Consider the following 15,016-nt stretch of genomic DNA (forward strand, 5'->3'; position numbering starts at 1 on the left):
TCTACTTACATATATTTACTTGTTTTTATGGTCAAAAACCTCCTAGTTTCTGTAAACGAGCCGATAGAAATCCTCTTTTCTGACAGTGTTCTTCTGCTGCGAGATTTCAGAGTGAACTTTCACCCCCAGAAGACAGAGTCTTGTGATTGGCCAGTACTATCCAGCACATCCGTTCTCAGAAGCGCAGCGCCCCCCTCTGGAACGGCGGATGCACTGCTCCTCATTATCAAAACATTGTTTTAACAGTGTTTAAAAATAGCTTCTTCACGACTCCCCGCCACAGTCCCTTTGACGACCTTTGACCCGGAGTCAGACCCAGAGTAAGAAGACACTGTTGCTCGTGAAACACCTCCACAACGGACGTTATTCTTCTTCTGCGGTTCAATGTACGTAACCGGATGTGCCCGGACTAGTGCCCGGAGCAGGACGATCGGTTGTTCAGGAGAACCGCTGCTTACGTAACTATTACGGGATTTTCAGTGATCTCGTTGAGCCCCGAGATTACAATAAAACACAACGTTCTCAGCAATGGCTGAACTGTTTGTTTAGAACCTTCAGGGCTTCATAAACAAGGTAATGACGCAGATACACACCAAAAAAACAGTGTTAATAGGAACTTCCGGTCTAGTTCTGCTTTAAAGTACATTTCAAATGAACTACTTTTTACTTCTATTTGAGTACATTTTCAGATGGATACTTTTACTTCTACTTGAGTAATATTTCATCAAAGTATTGGTACTTTTACTTACAGTACAATATTTTAGTACTTTTTCCACCTCTGTAAATGAATGCATCATTGGGAAAACCTAATATATAAGGACCCAGAAATCAAGCGAATGACTCGGTAAACAGGACAGGGTGAATAACAAGTAGAGACTGGGCTTGTATTCTTATGTAGTTCAGTGAACTGTATTTTTTCTGTGGATGTGTGTGTTCAGCTGTGCAGCAACAGAGCGCAGGGAGGAGAGAGCAGAGGGGATCCATTGTAGGTCTTTGTGTGCCTCAGATTGCCCTCTTCTCTGGGAAAGTGGAAACTCAACACTCCTCTCCAGAGGTCTGGTTACCAGGTGAGAGAGGGGGAAGAGAAAGGGAAAGAAAAAAAAAAAACAGAGTGGGAGAGCTAGGCTGCATAGGTGTGGAGAGAGAGAGAATAGAGCACAAGTGTTTGGGCATGAGAGCTGGAGAGAGAGATGGAAACTGAGAGAAAGAGAGAGAGAGAGAGAGAGATCAAGAGATGAACACAGAGATCGCAGGAAACAGCCTGAGAAAGAATAAAAAAGAAAGAGTCTCAGATTTCAGGGTTTAAATCTCACCAGACAGGGAGAAAAAAAAAAAAAATGGTGTGACAAAGTGTGACAATCCTGGACTTTTCAAAATGTGTGACTATATGCTACGTTCACTCATCGCATTAAAGAAGTGACATGGAATTGAAGTGATATTATCAGTGTCACTTAAATATAACCACACACAGGACTTTGGCGGCGTCAACACATTGTAGCATAATAATAATAATAATAATAATAATAAAAATAATTATGCTAGTAAAAACAAAAATCACGGCTGTTGCTCTTTACCTCAAACAAACATGAGTCGAAACCACAGGAATTCTCCTGCAACTGAGTTATGACATAATGACCCCTCCTAGTGGACACTTTTGGCACTTTGTGTCTCATCTGAAATAAAACAGGCACAATTTATCTCAAAATGTACATTTATTTCTTCACTTTTGACATGTATGTATGTACACATGTGTATATACATATATACGTGTATATGTACGTGTGTATATATGTATTTTTTATATGTACTTTTATTTATTTATTTATACAGCCCTTTACAACAATCCTTTCGGTGATCCAAAGTGCTTTACAAGAAATAAATAAATAAAGAGGAAACAAATAAAAGTAATTAAAAACATTAAAAACAATAAAATAGTGCAAAATAAAATAAGATAGAATATATATATATATATATATATATATATATACAAACACCATGTTTGACCCTGAACACCGAAGTTGCCAAAGTACAAAATTGAGGTGACACTATCTAGAGAGAACTATCTTGATTTGATGTGTTGAGATGTGTTCAAATACACGTCCTTAAACTAAGATGAATGAGGAATAATGAAAATTGATGTAAGCGCACGTTTCTTTCCACACTGAACACCAAATCATCAGGTTAAAGGTTAAAGGTTAGGCACTGGGTTAGGGTAAGTGTTCTCACTAAGATATGAAAACAAGTTTGTTGTTGTCTTCCTTATGGGGGCAAACAAAAGGTCTCATAACATAAATGATTAAATTTTAAGGGGACAGCATATTGTAGGGTTAGGATGAGGTTAGGGTTAGGATGAGGTTAGGGTTAGGCCAGTAGTCATGGTTAAGGTTAGAATGAGACTCTTGGAAATGAATGTAAGTCAAAGTAACGTCCTCTGAAGTCTGTGTGTGTGTGTGTTCTTGTACTTGCGGTATACAGAGGACCAGTGAGGGTTTTTAACCAACAAGGTGAGGTCAGTTTTTACGAAGTGAGGACATTTTGGTCGGTCGTCACTTTGTTTTCATTGAAATCACTTCCTTAGGTTGCTATAACATGCTATACTCAATTTGTAAAAAAAAAAAAATATGTATATAGTAGAGTTTTATATAGTATTACGTTTTTTGTCAAATTTTGGACCAAAAGTAATTTTTATTTTTTTTCAACTTTTGGATGACAGTATAGTATGACGTTTTTGTCAAATTTTGGACCAAACATTTTGGGTCAAATTTTTTTTTCAAATTTTCTTTTCCAAAAATGTTTGGTCAACATTTTTTGTTTTTTAATTTGGTCGACAGAGTATAGTATGACGTTTTTGTCAAATTTTGGACCAAAAAAAAAAAAATTCCAAGATTTCCAGCCCTTTCTGCTCTGGGGCTCCACCTGCAGACATTTTATGGTACTGCAACCAGTAGTTCTTTGTAGATGTCGTTCATGAAGTAGATTTTTGTAATTGTGTTGATTTATAAAGTGGAAATGCTGGTCCTCAGTATGCAACAAGTAAAAGAATGTGTGTGTGTGTGTGTGTGTGTGTGAGAGAGCGAGAGAGAGGGAGAGAGAGAGAGAGAGAGAGAGGTTCACAGGAGTGACCATGTGTGTTTGACAGGAATGTTTCTCTCTTTCTCCCCGATATTGTCTGGAGTGGATTGTGGAGGCAGCAGTTCTGAGCAGCTGCTTCTGACACACACAGCTTAAACATTATATGTGTGTGTGTGTGTGTGTGTGTGTGTGTGTGTGTGTGTGTGTGTGTGTGTGTGTGTGTGTGTGTGTGTGTGTGTGTGTGTGTGTTCTTGTACTTGCGGCATACTGAGGACCAGTGAGGGTTTTTAACCAACAAGGTGAGGTCATTTTTACGGAGTGAGGACATTTTGGCCGGTCCTCACTTTGTTTTCATTGAAATCACTTCCTTAGGTTGTATATATATAACATGCTATACTCAATTTGTCAAAAAAAAAAAATTTAAACTTTGGACGACATAGTATAGTATGACGTTTTTGTCAAATTTTGGGTAAAAAAATTTTTTTTCAAATTTTGAACAACATAGCATAGTATGACATTTTTGGTCAACTTTTATTTTTAATTTTGGTCAACATAGTATAAGTATGATGTTTTTGTAAAAGTTTGTACCAAAAATTAAAGAAAAGAAAAAAAAAAAGAAAAAGTTTTCCAGCCCTTTTTGCTCTGGGGCTCCACCTGCAGACATTTTATGGTACTGCAACCAGAAGTTCTTTATAGATGTCATTCATGAAGTAGATATTTGTAATTGTGTTGATTTATAAAGTGGAAATGCTGGTCCTCACTTTGTACAAGAGTATGTGTGTGTGTGTGTGTGTGTGTGTGTGTGTGTGTGTGTGTGTGTGTGTGTGTGTGTGTGTGTGTGTGTGTGTGTGTGTGTGTGTGTGTGTGCGTGTGTGTATTCTGAGTGGGTGGTAGGACACTTTTGAAAATTGCTAAGAGGATACTTAGCATCTAAAAACCATTTGTTCTGTTTTGGAGACAAACGTCACACATTAGAATGACGAGTCCTTCAAATCATTCTGTCCACAATTAAAAAGGTATTAATTAGCTATTTTTTCAAATTTGTCAAATTGATATGGACCTTGTTTAAAGGCCCATAAAGGTGTGCATTTAGGATGGTTTGTTGGCAGAAATTGTACACACTTAAAATCATTATTATTTTAAAGCTGCAGTGTGTAACTTTAGGCGATTGTTTTTTTTCACGCTTTTATCATTCAGCCTCAACTACTGCTTATCCTCCACACGAAGGTCGCGGTCGGGTCGATGTTACGTCGGTATAATGGAAAAGCCTCAATACAGAGAGGTGCGACCGTTCACACGCACGGTCAATTCAGGTTTGCACGTTGTGGTTTGTGGAAGGAAACGGGATCACGCAAGCGAAAACCCACATGTTCTCCAGCACACGTGGAGAACATGCTACACAAAATGGCCCTCGGTTGCACCTGCAACATTCTTACTGTGAGGCAACAGTGCTGGCCACTATGCCGTCATGTGGCCCTGAACAAAAAACAAGGTAACATCATTTATATGCTGCGTCCATCATCTGTAAACAGTGCTCTGTCAAGAGAAACTATCAGACCTGGGGCCAGGTTCAGTGAAAACTCTGAGTCTGTTAACCCTGAAATGAGGGAAACTCGGAGTTTTCCGTTTCACAAAGGGAGGTAAGTCAAACCAGAGAAAGAGGAGTAACTCTAGCCTGTTTCACAGAGAGAGGTAACTTAAGCTCTCGGTCAGTTACCATGGTAACATGCTCTTTGAAACTAACCTGAGTTTCTCTCTGTCTCCGCCCTCTTTCAGACACACACGGTATTTGATTTCCTCATTCATTCATTCAGTCAGCAGAGTTTTGGCGTAGTATAGTTCTGCGTCTGTTCTGCGTTTACATTAGAAGTTATATTAGGTGGAGACTATTTTCACTACCATGTCCTTTTGACAGTGATCCTGTGGATGAAGGTGCAGCATTACTGCACAGAGAATTAAATATTCGTCAGGAGATGATTATCAGACCGCGCATAGATTTCCAGACACTTCTCTTCGGAACCGTTTCACGTCACAGTCCATCATTTACATACACAACCTAATCTGTCCTTACATTTCCAACATAACCAACTAAAGTCATGCTCTCACATAACAGCAGATATTGTGTGTTGCGCTGCGTCTTTTTGCAAATGGGAGTTTTTTTATACAACGTCATAGATGCAGAGTCATTTATGTGTGAAAACATCATTATGTTGGTGATAAAACAACTGTACAGTCAAACAGCCACTTCATATTTACTTTATGTAAAACATGATCAAAATGAGGTTAATCTCATGAGATTATACCGAGGTTTTACCTGTTTGAACAATGTTTTTATGTTTCATATTAAACTGCTGCAAAGTGCGCTTCTCCCCCGCGGGATTACACCTAAATAAATAAATTAATAATCTACAACTCAAGCAGTTTCCACCTGTAATATTATTGTGATTGCAAAAGGACGACATTTAAACTTACGCATTGACCCGAGCAACAATGTTCTCCCTCTCTTTTGCTGCTGTTACACTTCCTTCTAAAAACAACGTCGCCCTCCGCTTCCCCGTTGTCATGGTGACTCGTCGAAACGGGGCTCCATTGATGCTGTCTTTTTATACTTGTGGTGCACGCGCTTAACTTCAGGTGAAACTACTCCGAGTTGATCAAACTAACTCAAATCAGCTGTTCTGAAACCGAAAAACTCAGAGTTTCCTATCTCAGAGTAGATCAACTCAGAGTTCAGGGTTAGACTCAGAGTTTGTTGAACCTGCTTTGTGAAACGGGCCCTGACTGAAAGAGTGTTTGCGTATACAGCAGCAGCAGCACAGGGGCGAGAGGGGACCAGAAGCATTTATCCCACCAAACTGCTGAAAAAACGGGGTTTTTTTGAGCAGAATATTTCACTTGTAAACATTTTCATAGGCATTACTTTGTGTTTTCAGTGAAACTCAACAAATCACTTCCAGGGAAAACGGCAAGCGACACAAGCAAGTGCTAAACATCATGAGAAACAAAGAGAGGATCCTGTGGAGCTGATTGGTTTTGGCTGTAACAAACATTTGTTCATATTAAAAAGTTACCCAGTGCAATTTTTTTTTAAATAAAAAATGTTAGCTATAGCCTCAGAATAATCCCTTCCTATGTACTTTAGGCCAGGGCCTTTCTTTACTGAGGCAGCCATCTTACATGAGTTTCTTCATCATTCTGAACTAACGAACCAGAGCATTTTGACAATGGAAGGTTGGAAGTCAGAGCTACGGGAGTCTCCTCTGAGTCCACTGTGTTTCAGACGCAAATGTATCCCGGGCAGTTGATAACAACCTCTACACTGTATTTTTTAAGTGTCCGTCACTCCGTCAAGGGACAACGGAGACGGCAAGAGCTGCGATTGGTCCTCAGGACAGGCCGAGCTAAGCTGCTCTGTGCCGGCTCACAGTGAGCAGCGAGCGTCCACAGAGGGCGGAGCTGAACACCGCCGACTTCGTCGCTGCCGAACTATAAATACGTCATATCTTAACACACACAGCACATGTTTAGACTCTAAATGGCCAATTTCTCGCCTCAAATTATCTTAAATCTGCGTTCCGGGACACAGAAAAGTGACAAACGGCCACTGTTTCAACAACAACAGTCTTTCTCCCTCGGACGCCATTGCTCACTGTAGCCAAAAGCACAACTACCTTGCGCAGCGACCCCTACTGATCGGGCAGGAAATTGCAGCGCGTGTCCGTCACCACGACGCAGAAGTATGAAGGCTCGAGTGGTCTACGTGGTGACGCAGACGGATAACGCATTACGCAGTCGGAGAAGTATAATGTGGCCTTCATTCTCCCTGATGCACTTGGTGAAGTTAGGGAGTGAGTGAAGGACACGTTTGTTTGTTTACAATCTCCAGCCTCATTATTAGATTGAACACATTTTGACATACTGGACCTTTACTATGAAATACAACCCCTGAAAATGACAGCGATGCAAAACGGCAATTCATCTTTAGGTACATAAATAACTCGGGGGTGCACTTGCATGTATGAGTTGAATGGACTGTATGCATGTGTGTGTTTGTATGTATATCCACGTCTTGGGCGAGTGTGTGCTGGCAGCAAACATCACTACTGTCCTCCGTTATAAGCATAGTCTGCCTTGTTGTGCATGACCAGTCTGTTGTCGACGAAGTAGAAGCTGTCTGAACGGGTCTCGTACGGACACTCCACCATCTGACGGACTGAAAGACACACAGCATGCAGCAGCAGGTCAGTCACTGAAACACACCTGTTTGATTTCACAGTTTTAATAAAAGAGTAAATGGTTGGAAAACTTAAAGATATGAGAAAATCACAGCTCCGGGAAGTTGGACCCCCACCCCCAATAAAACCATTTCAAAATACTTGTAATCGTTTGTACTTCGTTTGTGCTGCAAACATTTTAGTTTGTGCTTTTTTAGTTTTTGAGATATTAACATGTTTATATCCAGCCCCCCATATTGTCCAAATGAGCTGAAAATGGTCTGGTTTGTTTGTGCTTCGTTTGTGCTGGTTTGTGCTGCAAACATTTTCGTTTGTGCTGCTTTAGTTTTTGAGATATTAAACATTATTGCAAAATGGGGCGCGTGTGCCCGCGCCGTACTGAGCGAGCCTCTTCGTCAAAGTGTTGACTTCCAGGATTTGGGGGCGGTGTGTGGCGGTGGCTGTGGCCGGGACAGGGGCCCCCCGGGCCGGGTGGACCTCCGGGGAAGTCCCGGTGCGGAGCCTGGAGGTCCAAAAAATTAAAACCCCAGAAAACGGTTAATATTAACCCCAGTAATGTAAAGTAAAGTAGCACAAACTAAGCAAGAACAAATGAGACCATTTTCAGCTGATTTGGACGATATGGGGGGCTGCGTGACAATATAGATATATTAATATCTCAAAAACTAAAGCAGCACAAACGAAACTTTTTGCAGCACAAACCAGCACAAACGAAGCACAAACAAATGAGACCATTTTCAGCTCATTTGGACAAATCTGGCTGGTTCTGCTTCATCCTCCTCTACCACACCTACCAAGTGGTGAAGAGGCTCGCTCAGTACGGCGCTAATGTTTAATATCTCAAAAACTAAAGCAGCACAAACGAAAATTTTTGCAGCACAAACCAGCACAAACGAAGCACAAACAAACAAGACCATTTTCAGCTCATTTGGACGATATGGGGGGCTGGATATAAACATGTTAATATCTCAAAAACTAAAAAAGCACAAACGAAAATTTTTGCAGCACAAACCTGCACAAACGAAGCACAAACGAATACAAGTATTTTGAAATGGTTTTATTGGGGGTTGGGGGCCAACTTCACGGAACTGAAAAACACTTCTAATAGTAACACCTAAAATAACTGAGTTCATTCGAATTTAAGTGAGCACGTTCTTCATATAGTTTATGTAGGTGAAATGAAGTTTGCTAACTCTTTTGTGTGGAATCTCCTTGAAAGCAGACAGGAGGATTTTGAATTGGATTCTTAAAATTAACTGGGACCCAGTGGAGTTGTTGTAGGATGGGGGTGATGTGGAATTGTGTTGTATCAGCGTTCAGTTTGATCGGAAGAGAACCAGGAATTCAGTCCATTGAGACAGTTGGTAGAGGCCGAGACCAAGAGCTGGATGTAATCCTCACAGTAGGGACAGTGTATGTGGGAGGAGGTCAATGATGAAAAGAAGGGGCCCCGGGGCTGAGCCTTGGGGCACACCAGTGTTAAGAGGCCAATGATGTAAGCTGGATGAACCGAGTGCAGCCTGAGAGGTAAGATTTAAAGCAGTTTAGAGGCGTATGAGAAATGGAGATGAGTCTATTGAGTCCATACAGTCTAATCTAAGAATTCTAAGATAATATAATATCTATCAAATATAAGAATGTTTTATCCTTCTGACATCAACCTGCTGCAACTGGCTCTATTTATTCCAGCATTCACTCTGGTTATAGTGTTGTTTTTATTTGTTCCTTTTCAAGTTTTTAGTCGTTGTTATCTATTTAATAGATTTAATTGAACTTGTTTTAAAGTATTTCAATCAATCAATCAATCTTTATTTGTATAGCCCACAGTTTACAAAACATAGTTTGTCTCACAGGACTTCACAGGGTTGGTAACATCCTCTGTCCTTAGACCTTCGACCAGGTTAAGGAAAAACTACCAGGGAAAAAACCCTTATAACAGGGAAAAAAGGTAGAAACCTTAGGGAGAACCACAGGTGAGGGATCCACTCTCTGGACGGACAGACGTGCAGTAGATGTTACCCAAAACATACAATACACAATGACAAAGACTAACAAATATTTGGCACTGTGGATACGTAATTATCCTTTGGTAAGTAACAAAGTTTGCTGTATTTATATGTATCTGTAAACTTAAATACAGCATAATGTAAAGAAAATTGGGACAATCATGAGGATGATTTGCAGAATTTCCTCAAACCTTTTTATATATATGTATATTTATGTGTATATATTTCAAATATCACACATAAATGATGCACAGATTTGCTCTGGCCCCTATGTGCTGTGGTTTATTGTCTATTTTCTTCTAAATTGGCATTAGGTTATTTTAAAAAAGACCTCGCCATTAACTCCTCAGGAAAATGTTATAATTCAATTCTATTTTTTTAACTTTCTTTGCAACCAATGAAATCGCCCCCTAGTGGCTATCCAAGATATTATTACAGGGTTCCTATACCATGGTTGACATCAAATTCAAGGACTTTTCAAGGACTTTCCAGTACCAATTCCTCAAATTCAAGGTGCCGAATGTACACGCTGCTTCGCCCGTGACGTCCACTTTTATTGATTTTATTGATTTGCGACACATCTCCTGGATTTAGTGAGCCGGGGATCTTGGAATTTTCATTTCAATCACGATGATCTCTCTTGCTCAACGTTTTTGTTATTGTTCTGCACGGGATATCACATCAACAGAGGAGAGAGACAGTGGACAGTGTCCACAACACCACTAGTAATTATGTCTCATCATTTGTTGACGATGAAAAGGTAGTTACATTTACCAAAATATCAACTCAACCTCATTATTGCACGAAAGTCAAGCACTTTCAAATACCCACGTCTATTTAGGGTGTTTTTCAAAAACCTTCAAGGGTCTTGAATATTTTTTTTTTTTTTCGATTTCAGGAAACTTTTCAAGGTTATTATTTCCTAGTTGGCCTCAACCGATAAACACTTTTTTTATATATATATGCAGTCTGTGATAATAACATTCAAGTCATTTGACTCAGTTTCATACATGAAAACATGACTCACCGAGACTGTCAGACAGCTGAGGGAACTCGTAGATGTGCTCACAGGTGTTGCGGCTGTTTGGAATGCAGAAGCCAAAGTCAAAGTCAAAGCTCTTTAGCAGGTGATCGCGAAAGTAATGTCTCTCGATCATGCGGAAATTGTTCAGAGGCCTGTTCCCCACTGTGAATTCCACCCTGAGTGACACAGAGAGAAACCACAACACAAGTCTTTGGTGAATATTAATGTTATTATTATTACACACAGTGAGGGCACACAGGTAAAACAAAAATGTTTTCCGTGAGCGTGTGAAGCCGACAAGAGGACAATGCTGCGATTGTCTTCATTGTTTGTTTACGGAACAGGTGAGTGTGTTTCTGTCAGCTGTGTGTTGGTGTTTAAGGCGTGAGTCACTCACGTCGCTCCCACGGTCCTCAGGCGCAGGAAGGCCGGGGTGAACTGGTAGCGTACGAAGCGGCCTGTGCTGGAGTCAGACTCTCTGTTCTCCTCGTCGTCATCCTCTGAGAGACAGAACAGAGGGAACGAGATATTTCACATCGTTCGTGCGGAGGCCTGTCTGCGATCGCAACGACCAGTGCTGCTGTTTCACTTCGATAGAAAATATAACACAGGATAATAATTGTAATAAACATCGAAGGCAACGCAGAAAAACGCTTTGGAATCTTACCTGAGTGACAAAGACGTTCAGATTGAAATGGATCTGTAATAATCCAATCAGAATCACATTTAAAACGAAGTGGATATGTCACATCAATTCAGCAGAATTCAGCACGAGTGGGAGAGAAGTAGGGAAAGAAAACATCCGGTTTACTTTTTAGAATAAAGCCAAATTTATACTTCTGCGTAAAGTGCTCTGCGTAGGTTACGCAGAAGTATAAATTGGGCTTTATTCTAAAAAGTAAACCGGATGTTTTCTTTTTTGCGTCGAAGCCTGTCGAAGAGCCTCTGCGTCGTCTCCGACTGCACAAAGTATTTTTTAAGTGTCCGTCACTCCGTCAAGGGACAACAGAGACGGCAATAGCTGCAATTGGTCCTCAGGACAGGCCGAGCGAAGCTGCTCTGTGCCGGCTCACAGTGAGCACCGAGCGTCCACAGTCGCGGAGCTGATCCCCGCCGATAACGCCGCTGCCAAACTATAAATACGTCATATCTTAACACACACGGCACATGTTTAGACTCTAAATGGCCAATTTCTCGCCTCAAATTATCTTAAAACTGCGTTCTGTGACACAGAAAAGTGAGAAACGGCCACTGTTTCAACAACAACAGTCTTTCTCTCTCTTTCTCTCTCGGACGCCATTGCTCACTCTAGCCTGAAGCAGAACAACCTTGCGCAGCGACCCCTACTGATCGGGCGGGAAATTGCAGCGCGTGTCCGTGGTGACGCAGTGGGATAACGCATACGCAGTCTGAGAAGTATAATGTGGCCTTTAAACATCCCGTGTTGATGCAAGCAGTGTCAGTTAGCGGAGCTGTGCAGAGAAGAGAGCAGCGCATCCGTTCTGCAAATGGTGTTGCTATAATCGCTTTACTTGCGCTGTGTACTTCTTCTGGTTTGCCTACTCAGATGTGCACCATGGAAATGTTTAATTTGTGAAACAGGCACACATTTCTGTCATCCATTTTCTGATTTGGGCTGCAGTCTAAACATGGCCCTAATTGACATTTATTTATATTTAGTTACCGTTACCTGCATGTGGGGGTTTGGCGATCTCAAAGAGGACAGTTCCAGTCTCCAGGTCTCTGATCTTAAAGCGCACAAAGTCGATGTTGTAAACGTTGGCCTCGGGTTTACAGAGATAACCTGCAGCAATGACAAGCACACGCACAAGAGCAGTTAGAGGATAATGTGTAGTTAATGTGTACACAAACACAAACATGCTGCTCTGACACATGCACAAGCAGAACTCCCACTTCAATGACGCAGACACCGGCTTATGTTTACAGAATAAGATAAAGCTTTAATGATCGGTGTGCGCTGTGTAGTACAGGAAAAGTATACCTGACAACAAGGTACTGTTGGAATGTAAACAATGGTCATAGGTTTGTTTTTGTCTTGTTTTTTTTAAAGTACATACACAGTGTAAAGAAACAGTTTAAATATCTCATAGGAAAATGAAGATAATTGGCTCTTTATTTCCTTTCTCTAACTTATTTTGCAGCTATAAAGTATATTTATTATTTTTAAAGTATATAATTATACTTTATATACACACATATATGTGTAATTTATGTTTTGTATTTATTTACATGCAGGTCTGTGTCAGTCACGGCTGCTCTCTGAGAGGTTGACAAAACATTCATTCAAATAAAAACAATAAAATCTAGATCCACGATGCCATTAATGTGAGTGTGTGTTTGTTATGTCAGATGTGGAAATGTGCAAATAACAAATAACAGATGTAAGGTATATTTAGGACTCTCAATGTAAATGCACTTACTGGCCACATTATTAGGTACACACCGATCAGCGTGTGTCTGATCAGCCAATCACATGGCAACAAATGTTAAACAACAATCGAAAATATGTTAGTCGAATAATCATAAAGAAATGGCAAGATTCATCTCTTTTTATATTCTTTTTTTTTTTTTTTTTTTTAAATAATAATAATAACATATATACATGATATGTATCGTTGACTGTATGTAGTGTACATTTACATCTGTCATTTATACTATTTCATAATGATCTCTGTTTTAAATCATATAACCGGAAGTCATTTGCTGTGTGTGTTACGTCATATGAAGAGATGATGTATTCTGCATTAACACATTAAGGTCAGATTTTTTTTTTTTTTAATTTTAGCTCGAGCAGCGGCACAGGATCAGCATCCCACGGGTAAGAACGTCACTCAAACCTCGCGTGGCCATCCGCAGTCCTAACACGTCCTCCGGTGCGATGTCTCCACTCTGTGTCCGCAGGTCGTCCTCCGTCACGGGCCTGCTGTCCACCTGGCTCCTCCGGGACTTGAGCCTCTTCAGAACCCCTCCGCCGGGCTTACGGTCCCGCGGAGGAGCCGCAGTGCCGGAGACGTCCTCAGCAACAGGCGCGTCGCTGCGGGCTTTGGCTCCGCTCATCTTCCACCGTGGCGCGGCTCCGCTCTCGCCTCAGGTTTGGAGGTATCTCCCCAACCCTCCGTTTCCCGCTTCCCCGTGGCGAAAGCGCCGAGAATAGAAGCGAAGATGGCGTCGTTAGACGTCGAGTGTCGTCGGAGAGTCGAGATAAGTGTGGGTGAACGGTCAAGCGCGAGTTTTTGTAAACACATGCTGTACAGTTGCCATGACAACTCGTGCGCCAGAGGAGAAGGTGCGAGGAGGTACTGAAGGATGTCCACCAGAGGGAGACAGACAGTGTGTGTGTGTGTGTGTGTGTGTGTGTGTGTGTGTGTGTGTGTGTGTGTGTGTGTGTGTGTGTGTGTGTGTGTGTGTGTGTGTGTGTGTGTGTGTGTGTGTTCTTGTACTTGCAGCATACTGAGGACCAGTGAGGGTTTTAAACCAACAAATTTCTTTTTTCAAATTTTGGACCAAACTTCTTTTTGTCAAATTTTGGACCAAATTTCTTTTTTCAAATTTTGGACCAAAAATTTTGGGTCAAATTTTTTTTTCAAATTTTGGGTCAAATTTTTTTTTCAAAATTTGGGTCAACATTTTTTTCAAAATTTGGGTCAACATTTTTTTCAAAATTTGGGTCAACATTTTTTTCAAAATTTGGGTCAACATTTTTTTCAAAATTTGGGTCAACATTTTTGTTCAAATTTTGGGTCAAATTCTTTTTTTAAATTTTGGGTCAAATTTTTTTTTCAAATTTTGGAAGACATAGTATAGTATGACGTTTTTGTTAAATGTTGGACCAAAAATTTAAAAAACAAAATAAAATCGAAAAAGTTTTTCAGCCCTTTTTGCTCTGGGGCTCCACCTGCAGACATTTTATGGTACTGCAACCAGTAGTTCTTTGTAGATGTCATTCATGAAGTAGATATTTGTAATTGTGTTGATTTATAAAGTGGAAATGCTGGTCCTCAGTATGCAGCAAGTACAAGAATGTGTGTGTGAGTGTGTGTGTGTGTGTGTGTGTGTGTGTGTGTGTGTGTGTGTGTGTGCGTGTGTGTGTGTGAGTGTGTTTTCTTGTACTTGCGGCATACTGAGGACCAGTGAGGGTTTTTAACCAACAAAGTGAGGTCATTTTTACAGAGTGAGGACATTTTGGTCGGTCCTCACTTTGTTTTCATTGAAATCACTTCCTTAGGTTGCTATCACATGCTATACTCAATTTTTCAAAAAAAAAAAAATCACATTTGGACGACATAGTATAGTATGACGTTTTATCAAAGGTCCAAAATTTAAAAAAATAATTTGACCACCTTTTGTGAATTTCACCAACATTTTTGGTCAAATTTTTCTTTTTAAATCTTGGACGACATAGTATAGTATGACGTTTTTGTCGAATTTTGGACCAAAAATTTTGGGTCAATTTTTTTTTTTTCAAATTTTGGGTCAATTTTTTTTTTACATTTTGGACGACATAGTATAGTATGACGTTTTTGTAAAATTTTAGACCAAAAGTTAAAAAAAATCGAAAAAGTTTTCCAGCACTTTTTGCTCTGGGGCTCCACCTGCAGATATTTCATGGTACTGCAACCAGTAGTTCTATATAGATGTCATTCATGAAGTAGATATTT

General features: G+C 40.4%; 1 protein-coding gene across 1 annotated transcript; it reads right to left on the reverse strand.

Annotated features, from left to right (window-relative positions):
* Positions 1–7,172: 7,172 nt before the first annotated feature.
* LOC310926031 (protein unc-119 homolog B-like) lies at positions 7,173–13,415 on the reverse strand (the record flags this gene model as incomplete). The annotated part of the gene is made up of 5 exons (XM_083888130.1): positions 7,173–7,285; positions 10,341–10,513; positions 10,735–10,837; positions 12,028–12,141; positions 13,196–13,415. The coding sequence occupies 5 exons, from the start codon at positions 13,413–13,415 to the stop codon at positions 7,173–7,175; spliced, it is 723 nt and encodes a 240-aa protein (XP_083744256.1).
* Positions 13,416–15,016: the final 1,601 nt, after the last annotated feature.

Source organism: Microchirus variegatus, assembly GCF_963457635.1.
Source record: "Microchirus variegatus genome assembly, chromosome: 4".
Taxonomy (NCBI): Eukaryota; Metazoa; Chordata; class Actinopteri; order Pleuronectiformes; family Soleidae; genus Microchirus; species Microchirus variegatus.